General features: G+C 43.7%; 1 protein-coding gene across 3 annotated transcripts in view; it reads left to right on the forward strand.

Annotated features, from left to right (window-relative positions):
* The window catches only part of LOC125453929 (contactin-associated protein-like 5), a 1,220,935-nt gene that overhangs the window by 1,128,584 nt on the left and 80,008 nt on the right, over positions 1-12,343 (forward strand). For all 3 annotated transcript variants that reach the window (XM_048534087.2, XM_048534089.2, XM_048534090.2), the window contains one exon: positions 1,046-1,179. In XM_048534087.2, the coding sequence (XP_048390044.1) occupies positions 1,046-1,179 (134 nt within the window). The remainder of the gene's footprint in view (positions 1-1,045; positions 1,180-12,343) is intronic.

Consider the following 12,343-nt stretch of genomic DNA (forward strand, 5'->3'; position numbering starts at 1 on the left):
CTTTGAATGTGGCACTATGTTCCAGTGGTTGCACTTCTTTGCCTCTGCTCATCTTAATTTTTACTTGTTTTACTTTTACAGGTGTCTCAAAGGTATCTTTTTGAATTTGGCTCATTTTCATCTGTCCCATTTCTCCTTTCTGAGTGCTGACTGTCCCAGGGCCACAATCTATCGAATAGTTTCTCCTCTCTGATTTACTTCCCCTTGTTTTCCCCAGACACTGTTATCCAACTCCTTGGGCATTAGCTGTCCTCTAGTTACTCAACCAAGAGCATTTCTCGTCTATGCAGACCTGTCGATAATGCAAGTATCATAGCCAGATTTGGCCCTCGTGATCACACTTGTACAAACTTATGTCAACCTAATGCGTAACATACACCAATGCAGCACACACCCAACTAATGAAAATAAAACACATGTAGACAGAGAAAATGCCAAAATGACACGCTAAAGTAGCAGAAAAACATGTGACAGCATAGCATATGTCAAAATAACATTTAATATGCAAGCAGACATCTCAACACACAAACATAGCACAACATACCAACAGAACATCACAAACACAAAATGTTGACACTTTTTCCCTGCACAGATGATGCCAGACCTGCTCAGCGTTTTTCAATGTTCTTGTTTTGCACAATGCATCACATGCCCAGCACATACACACACACACACACACACACACACACACACACACACACACACACACACACAAATACATGTCAACAAAGCAACAAGCACACAACAAACAATGTTCAGATGCCCAACGTGCAGAATGTACAGTGCACGATACAACAGGCACCCAGCACAACATATATACATGAGGACATAACAAAAACACACAACACACACCCACATCCAGACACACTGCACACACAACCTGTCCCGACACACTGAACCTATGACCTTTCCTGTAACCCTGCCTGGGAACACATTGAGAATCATCTGAAGCTGAGCAACCTATTTCTGCACCCATTGATTTGTCAAATGTTCAATCGGACAAGACAGCACAAAAATGAATAAGAAGTATTTTCTTTCCTTTCAGGAAACCTTCAAGTCAGGTACAGACTTGACAAGGATAAAGATCCTGATATCTTTAGCCTCGACAATGGAAACCTAGCAGATGGACATCTCCACACTGTCAAAATCGACCGAGAAGGACCAAGGGTCCATGTTGAGGTAACAAGTCATGGAATAAAATAATAAAATGTGAGGCTGGATGAACACAGCAGGCCCAGCAGCATCTCAGGAGGACAAAAGCTGACGTTTCGGGCCTAGACCCTTCATCAGAGAGGGGGATGGGGTGAGGGTTCTGGAATAAATAGGGAGAGAGGGGGAGGCGGACCGAAGATGGAGAGAAAAGAAGATAGGTGGAGAGGAGAGTATAGGTGGGGAGGTAGGGAGGGGATAGGTCAGTCCAGGTTCCTGAGATGCTGCTGGGCCTGCTGTGTTCATCCAGCCTCACAGTTTATTATCTTGGATTCTCCAGCATCTGCAGTTCCCATTATCACATGGAATAAAATAATCTATTTTTGCCGAGGGAGTTTGTATTATTGAGACACTGGTTAAAAACATTGGGTGGATAAAGCCTGAGCCCCTCGTGTCAACTAGCATCAATTTCAATTGTACAAAGAGAAAGTTGCCCATGTGGAGCATCCTATTTTAATAAGTATAAAAGTTGGGGATTTATTATCCATGATTTATTTATCAGTAACAAGCTATGGTTGCTACATATGCATTAATTACATCACCTGAAATTTGATCAGCACTTTCTAATTAAGAAACATAATTATGAGGTCCTGAAGAAGAGCAACTTATTGTTATTGTTTGTGTAATTATTCAGCTATTTAGGTTAATGCACCATGGCTAAACAAGGGGAAAAAAAACACGAGGATGTGACTTGTGGCATTCTTTTTATGTTGTAATCTCACTGCTGGGAAAATAATAGCAAGTTTTAATGTGCCTTCCATTATTAGTGTATAACAGAACTCGTCAGTCTTTGGCAATGAGGAAGTAAGCCATAAGTAATGAATCACTTTAAATTGCTGAGCAATTTGTGTTGCTGGGCCATTACGCTCTCAATGAAGGAACTTAGCCTTGACCTCCTAATGACCTTCAAGAAATTGCTGGATTTACAAATCCAGGTGGGACACACTGCTAACATTTAAGGCCTGTGCTTCATCTTGTTTCATCATATTATATCCTCAATTGTTTTCATCATTTGTGGTCCTGATGCAAAATTACACACTTTGAAGAGGTCAACACTCAGGAGAATCAATCCTACAGGAGTAAATAATTCCACGATTCTTGTAGATTTTATGTATCTAGATTTTAGATTTAAATAAGTGACATGGTGGTTCAGTGGTTTGCACTGTCAGCTGACCCAACCAGAGACTTGGGTTCAATTACAGTCTTGGGTGTATGGAGCTTGTGCATTCTCCCTGTGCCTGCGTGGGTTTCCTTCCATAGTCCAAGGATGTGCAGGTTAAGTGGATTGGTCATGGGAAATGCAGTAATGGGGGTTGGGTCTGGGTGGGTTGCTCTTTGGAGGGCCAGTGGGCCAAATGGCCTGCTTCCATATTGTAAGGATTCTTGTCTTCCCTTATGTTTCCCTCTCTCTAATTTAATATTTCTTTTCCTCCCTACATTTTGCTTTCCCCAACTATTATTTGTCTAATTCAACAGATTTCATTTTCAGTCATTCGTGGTTTCTTCCTTAGCCCTTAAGCTTCTCGGCTGAAGGTGACAGACTGTTGGATCCAATAGTCAAGAGGTTCCAGATCAGTCAGAACAGTACCATCAGGATCAAATAAGGCTCAGAAGCTATACAGTGGGGCAAACGGACCCCCAAATCTGATCTACCTCAAAGTGGGAAGTGCTAACTAGAAGTTGGGTTTGTTATGCCGGTAAGGATGGTAAACAAGTTCTTGAAGTAAAGTCAGCAATAGGAGTTTCTCCAGCATTTGAGAAGCAGAAATTTACATTGCAGGGAAGAGAAAGGAAGGTGGTGTGTATGGTGTGAGTGAGTAAATATTTTTGGGTCTCCCCCTCAATTCTTTCATGTTTAAAATGAAAAACAAAAGATAGATTTAGCCTCCATGTCATCAGTGTAAACCATAGCCTGGGGCCATGTGATTGGGATAAGCTTCTAGGACATTCTGAAGAAAGATCACTGGACCCAAAACATTAACTTTGGTTTCTCTCCGCAGATGCTGCCAGACCTGCTGAGCTTTGCAAGCAACCTTCACGTTTGTTCATGGTTTCCAGCATCTGTAGTTGTTTTGCTTTTTATTTAGCCTCTCAGACTCTCTGGAGTACTGCTCCCTGCCACCTCCTGGACCTACCTTGGTCTGCCTCCGACAGGTAGATGCTCTTCCTTGACATCTTTTGGAGACTTCCAGATGGATGGGAAGTTCCAGTTGGCTTCAGTGAACCTTCCAAGGTTCTCGCATCCTTTCATTGGCTACCCATCACTTGTAGCTGATTGCTCTGGGTCCATCCCCCCACCATCCTGTCTCTGAGTACATGCCACATGGGGCAGATGGATTCAGAGAATGCATATGCAGGCTGGTAGTTTAAATTCTGCACCCATTCACCTCTGTTCCCACCACAGTCAATCCCTTGTCCATCTCACCTCTCCACACTGACCTCGCATTTTCAGTAATTAGTGCTCGAAGTCTCGAGGCCCACAGAGTGAATGAAAATCCCAAATTCACAGCGATTACTGTAAGGTGCTGTGCTGTAGTCATTTCTCAGCAATACAAACCAATACTAAACATCTCAAACACCTACTTCATTGAAGAATAAGATGATAGAGCAATAGTGGAGGTCATTTGGTCACTCAAGACCAGCTGTTCCTAGATCTGTCAAATTAATTCCACCTGCCCTGCTATTTTCCTACAGCCATGTGCAGTTCTTTTTCTTAAGTAATTTGTCCAGTTCCCTTTTGAGCACCATTATTGGATCAGCCTCCAACAACGTCTTGAACAATGCATTCCAGATCATAACAATGCTTTTACAGTGATAACAAGGTGCAGAGCTGGATGAGCACAGCAGGCCAAGCAGCATCTTAAGAGCAGGAAAGCTGAAGTTTCAGGCCTAGATGCTTCATCAGAAAATCTGATGAAATTCTGATGAAGGGTCGCGGCCCGAAACGTCAGCTTTTCTGCTCCTAAGATGCGGCTTGGCCTGCTGTGCTCATCCAGCTCTGCACCTTGTTATCTCGGATTCTCTCGCATCTGAGGTTCCCATTATCTCTGAGTACTTTTAGTGTTTATTTACCATTCACATTAATTGTGTGCACTCTTGTTATTGCCATTCTCAGCAGTTTCTCCTAATCTGTTCACCTAAGATCCTTTGTGATTTTGAGCACTTCCAACAAATCCTGTTGTTATGTTACCCCCTTTAGGGTGCTGTGCCTTGAAGTGGTCAACATACATATGAGCCAAATGCCCAGACAAGATCACATGGTTACAGTCACTGCACTGCAGCACTCAAGGCATTGGCTGTGTCTGCAGGCTACTCTACGTTGTTTATGCTATTTCGGCTTTACATAAACTCGCAAGAGATCTTCAAGTAAATAGAATTCATGCTCTTGCTTGTATTTGATTCAGATAAGACGTGAATACCATGAAACCAGGCAGTGCGTTTACTGTCTATAGGTGTGAGGCTGGAAAAGAACAGCATGCCAGACAGCATGAGAGGAGCAGAAAAGTCAACATTTTGGGATGAAACCCTTCATCAGGGCTTGTTCAGATCCCCACCCCACACACCAGGCTTTGTTACTACATAACCTGCCATGAACCATCCCGTGTTGTTCGTCACTAACAGTTCCCATTAACAACTATTCACCCTCCCTGCCTGATCATTAGCAACTCATTTGTCTGTCCAACCGTCTTTTTCTCTTGCTTCCGGCTCTATCTCATAGACGCCCTACCCCACCAACTCCCTATTTGCTGCATATAACCTGACGTTTTCCCAGCCACTATCAGTTCTGAGGAAGGGTCACAGGACCCAAAACTTTAACTCTGTTTTCTCCTTCAAAGATGCTGCCAGACCTGCTGAGCTTTTCCAGCAACTTTGTTTTTGCTCATGCCTATAGACTCTAGCTTCCAGCATCTGCAATCCTTATTGTCTCCAGTACATTTATTGTAGTGACTTTATCTGAAGAGATGTACAGCATGGAAACTTATTCTTCAGTCTAACTTGTCCATGCTGACCAGATATCCGAAATTAATCGAGTACCATTTGCCAGCATTTGGTCCATATCCCTCGAAATGCTTCTTATTCATTTATCCATCCAGATGGCTTTTAAATGTTGTCATTTTACCAGCTTCCACCACTTCCTCTGGCAGCTCATTCCATACATGCACCATCCCTGTATGAAAATGTTGCCCCTTCACTGCCATTAAAACCTTTCCCCTCTCACCTCAAGGCCATGCCCTCTAGTTTTGGACCCCCCTACCCTGAGAAAAAGGCCTATTCACCCTATCAATGCCTGTCATGATTTTACAAACTTCTGTAAGATCACCCTCAGCCTCCGATGCTCCAGGGAAAATAGCCCCAGCCTATTCAACCTCTCCCAATAACTCACCCTCCAATCCCAGCAACATCCTTGTAAACATGTTCTGAACTCTTTCAAGTTTCTCAACATCTTTCCTGCAGCAGGAAGACCCCCCAGAATAGAAAACAATATTCCAAAAGCATCTTACCAATGTTCTGTACAGCCAGAACAGTGAGCCTTACTTCGGTTGTGGGTGAAGTGTTGGAAAGGATGATAAGAGATAGGATTTATAATCATCTAGAAAGGATTAATTTGATTAGGGACAGTCAACATGGTTTGTGAAGGGTAGGTCACGCCTCACAAACCTTATTGAGTTCTCAGAGAAGGTGATTAAACGGGTGGATGAGGGTAAGGCAGTTGATGTGGTGAATACGGATTTCAATAAAGTGTTTGATAAGGCTTCCCATGGTAGGCTATTACATAAAATACAGAGTCATGAGATTGAGGGTGATTTAGTGGTTTGGATCAGAAATTGGCCAGTTGGAAGAAGACAGAGGGTGGTGGTTCATGGGAAATGTTCATCCTGAAGTTCAGTTATTAGTGGTGTGCCACAATGATCTATTTTGGGGCTACTGCTGTTTGCCATTTTTATAAATGACCAGGATGAGGGCATAGATGGGTGGGTTAGTAAATTTGCGGATGACATTACAGTCGGTGGAGTTGTGGAAAGTGCGGAAGGATCTTACAGGTTACAGAGGGACATAGATACACTGTAGAGATGGGCTGAGCAGTGGCAAATGGAGTTTAATGCAGAAAAGTGTGAGGTGATTCACTGTGGAAAGAGTAACAGGAATAGAGAGTACTGGGCTAATGGCAAGATTCTTGGTGGTGTGGATGAGCAGAGAGATCTCGGTGTCCATGTACATAGATCCCTGAAAGTTGCCACCCAGGTTGATAAGGTTGTTAAGGAGGCATACAGTGTTTTAGCTTTTATTAATGGAGGGATCGAGTTCCGGAACCAAGAGGCTATGGTGAAGATGTACAAAACTCTGGTGCAGCCGCACTTGGGGTATTGCGTACAGTTCTGGTCACCGCATTATGGGAAGAATGTGGAAGCATTGGAAAGGGTGCAGAGGAGATTTACTAGGATGTTGCCTGGTATGGAGGGAAGGTCTTATGAGGAAAGGCTGAGGGACTCGGGGCTGTTTTTGTTAGAGAGAAGGAGGTTCACAGGTGACCTAATGGAGACATACAAGATGATCAGAGGATTAGATAGGGTGGACAGTAAGAGCCCTTTTCCTCGGATGGTGACGGTGAGCACGAGGCAATATAGCTTTAAATTGAGGGGTAATAGATATAGGACAGACGTCCGAGTTAGGTTCTTCACTTAGAGAGTAGTAAGGGCATGGAATGCCCTGCCTGCAACAGGAATAGAATCTCCAAGTTTAAGCGCATTTAAATGGTCATTGGATAAACATATAGATCAAAATAATGGAATAGTGTAGGCTAGATGGTCTTCAGATTGGTTTCACAGGTCGGCGCAACATCGAGGACTGAAGGGCCTGTACTGTGCTGTCATGTTCTATGTTCTGTGACATCCCAACTCCAGACTCAGTGTACTGACTAATAAGGGCAAGCATACCCAAACACCTTCTTCACTTCCCTGTCTTCCTGCGGCTCCACTTTTGAGGTGTTAGCAGTCTGGATGACATACAAGATAACAAAGTGTGGAGCTGGATGAACACAGCAAGACAAGCAGCATAATAGATAAAAAAAAACTGTGAAGCTGGATGAACACAACAGGCCAAGCAGCATCTCAGGAGCACAAAAGCTGACGTTTTGGGCCTAGACCCTTCATCAGAGAGGGGGATGGGGAGAGGGTTCTGGAATAAATAGGGAGAGAGGGGGAGGCGGACCAAAGATGAGGAGAAAAGAAGATAGATGGAGAGAGAGTATAGGTTGGGAGGTAGGGAGGGGATAGGTCAGTCCAGGGAAGACGGACAGGTCAAGGAGGTGGGATGAGGTTATTAGGTAGGAAATGGAGGTGCGGCTTGAGGTAGGAGGAAGGGATAGGTGACAGGAAGAACAGGTTGGGGAGGCAGTGACAGGCTGGGCTGGTTTTGGGATGCGGTGGGGGAGGTGATGAGCGGGGCTGGTTGTGCGATGCAGTGGGGGGAGGGGATGAACTGAGCTGGTTTTGGGATGCGGTGGGGGAAGGGGAGATTTTGAAGCTGGTGAAGTCCACATTGATACCATAGGGCTGCAGGGTTACCAAGCGGAATATGAGTTGCTGTTCCTGCAACCTTCGGGTGGCATCATTGTGGCACTGCAGGAGGCCCATGATGGACATGTCGTCTAAAGAATGGGAGGGGGAGTTAAAATGGTTCGCGACTGGGAGGTGCAGTTGTTTATTGCGAACCGAGTGGAGGTGTTCTGCAAAGCGGTCCCCAAGCCTCCGCTTGGTTTCCCCAATGTAGAGGAAGCCACAGCGGGGACAATGGATACAGTATACCACATTGGCAGATGTGTAGGTGAACCTCTGCTTAATATGGAAAGTCATCTTGGGGCCAGGGATGGGGGTGAGGGAGGAGGTGTAGGGGCAAGTGTAGCACTTCCTGCGGTTTCAGGGGAAGGTGCCGGTTGTGGTCTGGTTGGAGGGCAGTGTGGACCGAACAAAGGAGTCATGGAGAGAGTGGTCTCTCCAGAAGGCAGACAAGGGTGGGGATGGAAATATGTCTTGGGTGGTGGGGTCGGATTGTAGATGGCGGAAGTGTTGGAGGATGATGCGTTGTATCCGGAGGTTAGTGGGGTGGTGTGTGAGAACGAGGGGGATCCTCTTTGGGCGGTTATGGCGGGGGCGGGGTGTGAGGGATGTGTTGCGGGAAATGCAGGAGACACGCTCAAGGGTGTTCTCAACCGCTGTGGGGGGAAAGTTGCGGTCCTTGAAGAACTTGGACATCTGGGATGTGCGGGAGTGGAATGCCTCATTGTGGGAGCAGATGCGGCAGAGGCGGATTAATTGGGAATAGAGGATGGAATTTCTGCAGGAGGGTGGGTGGGAGGAGGTGTATTCTAGGTAGCTGTGGGAGTCGGTGGGCTTGAAATGGACATCAGTTTCTCGCTGGTTGCCTGAGATGGAGGCTGAGAGGTCCAGGAAGGTGAGGGAAGTGTTGGAGATACACCCAGGCCAAGCAGCATCTCATGAGCACAAAAACTGACGTTTCAGTTCTAGACCCTTCATCAGAAAGGGGGATGGGGAGAGGGATGACATTCAAGTTGTTTATCTGATAGAAATGATGAAATTTTCTCTTTTGAATGAGACACTAAACCAAGGCCATCTCTGACCTCTCAGAAAGATGTAAACATCATCTATGTTTTCTAATTGCAATTTTTATGCAGCTGTTCCTTAATGTTTGTTTCACTTTTCAACAACAGCAGTTTTCTTTACTTTTGCATTTTTAAGTTCGAAAATGGAAAGAAGGGAAGAACCATTGAAAATTTCAATCACCAGGGAAAGTTGATTTGATTTATCGTTGTCATATGTATCCAAATACAGTGAAAAGTTTTGTTTTGCAAGCAGCACAGGTAGATCATAGCATACAAGGACATAGAGATCACCGGGTGCTGAAGCACAGCAAGGCATGCAAGGAAATGATACTGAGCAAGTTATTATGGCTGGGGAGGGTTGACAGATGTCTCGGTCCTGATAGACTTTATCACAGGGTTTCATAAAGAAGTTGCTACTGAAATAGTTTTCTCCAAAATTTGCTTTATTTGGGGAAGGCTCAATTAATTTGGAAAATAGTGAATGTAAGTTCTTTATTCAAAAAGGGATTGAGGCAGAAAACAGGAAACTATGGACCAGTTAGCTTAACATTTGTCAGAGGGAAAATTCCAGAAGGAATTTTTAACACATTGTGGCAGGGTGCAGAGAAAACATGAAGGCGACCAAGCAGAGCTGTGATTATGTAAAAGGACAATTATGTTTGATCAAGTTATTGGATTCTCTGATGAAATAACATGCTGTAGATACAACGGAACCAATGGCTGCACTGGGCCCAGAATTCCAGAAGGCATTTGATAAAGGTGTCACAGCGAAGGTTATGGACCATAAAAGCGCATGGTGTAGGTGGTGACACATTGGTATGGACAGGGGATTGGCTTGCTAACACCATACCGTGGCAGCACAGTGTCTCAGTGGGTAGTACTACTGCCTCATAATGTCAGGGACCTCGGTTTGAATTCAGCTTCGGGCAACTGTCCGTGTGGAGTTTACGCATTCTCCCTGTGTCTGTAGGGTTTTCTACCACAGTCCCAAAATGTACAAGTTACGTGGATTGGCCAAAGCAAATTGCCCATAGTGCCAAAGGATGTGCAGGCTAGGTGGGTTAGCCATCGGATATATCGGGTTCAGGGATAAGGTGGGGCTTGGGGGTGTTGGGTGGGGTTTGGGGGATGTTATTCAGACAGTCAATGTAGACTCGATTGGTTAAATGACCTGCTTCCACTTTACATGGATCTATGATTCTAACAGAAAGCAGACAGTAGGTTGACATGATTTGATGCTTAGTATGCTACAGGGATCTGTGTTCATGAGCAGATCCAAAGTGTGATTTCTAAATTTATTGATAACTCAAAGACAGAGAGTAAAATAAAGTGTGAAGAGCACATAAGAAGCCACAAAGGGATTTTGATAGGTCAAGTGAGCGGGCAAAGGTCTGTCAATTGGAGAACAATGTGGGAAAATGTGAAAATGTGTATTTTGATTGGAAGAATGCAAAATGTGATTGAAATGGTCAGAGATTGATGAGTTCTGAGATGCAAAGTGCTCTATATGATGTTGTTCATGAGTCAAAAATGTTTAGTCTGCAGATATAGCAAATAATTAGGAAAGCTAATGGAATGTTATTACTTTATCACAAGGCAAATTGAATACAAAAGTGCAGACGCTAATGCTTCAGTTGTACAGGGTGCTTGTGAGACCACATTCAGAGTAAAGTGTATACTGTTTTGATCTCCTTATTTAGCACCAAGAATGAGTGGGTTTTCTTATGTGGAAAGGTTAGACACACTAGGCTTGCGTCGGCCGGAGCTAGGAAGAGTAAGAGGTGACTTGAAGTATATAAGATCCTGACAGGTCTTGGCAGGATGTACATGGACAAGATGTTTTCTCTCATGAGGGAAGTTAGAACTAAGCGTCATTTTAGCGCCATTTAAGATAGAGATGAGGGGAAAGTTCACTTCATGATAGGCGTTGAATGTTTGAAACTGTCTTCCTGAAAAAAACTAATGGATACAAAGACTTTAACTGTTTTTAAGGCAGAGAAAGGCAGATTCTTGATCATTGAGAGGGTGAAATGCCATCAGAATGTTTTGATTGGAGGAGCAAACTTGAAGATCCAAGAGGCCTAGACCTATTCCTAAATTGTATGTTTGGACCTGACGTTACCAAAGGGCAGCGTACCAGAAGTTGGTAACTGCGGATGGAATAGGAATGTGCCGTTAAATACAAACTCAATGTGTTAGAATTGTGAGGTTTAAAAGATTGAGTTATTTTTGACTACATATTTAAAAAGAGAACAGATGAAAAGCAATATGTTTTGAGTTCGCCTCACAGGCACTCTGAGTGTTTTGATGCATAGAGATCAAAGGAATGTTTAAATAGTTCAGATAGCAAAAAATAAGGACATAATGCCACAGTCTTGAGTTATACTGAGCAGACTCGGTGTCGCCCAGAATGCTGTTGTAGATGTTGTTCTCCAGTTCTGCAGAAGGGTCACTCAACCCCAAAGTGTTAGCTCTGGCTTCTCTTCACAGATTCTGCCAGACCTGCTGAGCTTTCCCAGCAACTTCTGGATTTTTGTCGATGCTGGACCGTAGATAGTTTTGGTGAAATCTGCCCATTTACTTCTAACATAGAGTGGAGTTCTGGAATAGGTAATCAACATTTTTTTTTTACCTGGTTCACTTCTGCCCAATTACCACAGGGTAGAGCATAGAGAATACCAGTGTTGAGATTCTGTTACTGGGTTCCCTGTCAATTAATGAGTAACATAACAAACAACAACTCTATGTGATCATCAGAGAAAAGAGACTGCTGGGAGCTGGTCTTCAGTTGAAGAGATGCAATCTGCAGCCCGTGAAGGAATTCAGGAGATTTGCACTGGCATGACCAGGGAAGGAGAATGAATTCAATAGGTTTTACCACTGGTGGTGTATTTGAGCATCTCTCTTGAAAACTAAGCCAAGTGCTTGAAGATGGTTACTCAGTTACTATTCAGCAAAAGGAGAGATCAAGGGAGCCATTGGATTCTTCAAGCAAGTGTGGCCTTTTTGTTGAGAGGTCAATAATTCCTTAAAGAGTGCAATTAGAGGCAATTATAAAGGGCAAGTGTTCCTTCCTGCACTTTAAAATATAATCTGTCAACAGAAAAAAAGAGTTTCGTCAATAGTTTATTTTTAGTCACTTGTTAGGATTAAAATGTGATAATGTGAAATCTTTTTGTGTTATTCTCTCAGCTGTTAGGAATGGAAGGTTTGAATTAAAAGGAGATACTGGATAGGCTGGGACTTCTTACTGGAGGCCGAAGATGACCTTACAAAAGTTTATAAAATTATGAGGGGTATAGATAAGGTGAATGGCAGGTTTCTTTTCAAAACAAGGGGGCATATTTTTAAGGTGAGAGGAGAAAGATGTAAACAAAACATGAGTCACAATTTTTTTTACATACAAAATGTTGTTCATTTGTGAAATGAACTCCCAGAGAAAGCGGTGAAAGTGGGTACAGTTACAACTTTTAAAAAACATTTGGATAAGTACATGAATGGATGATAATGGAA

The sequence above is a fragment of the Stegostoma tigrinum genome, chromosome 7 (genome assembly GCF_030684315.1).
Source record: "Stegostoma tigrinum isolate sSteTig4 chromosome 7, sSteTig4.hap1, whole genome shotgun sequence".
Lineage (NCBI taxonomy): Eukaryota > Metazoa > Chordata > Chondrichthyes > Orectolobiformes > Stegostomatidae > Stegostoma > Stegostoma tigrinum.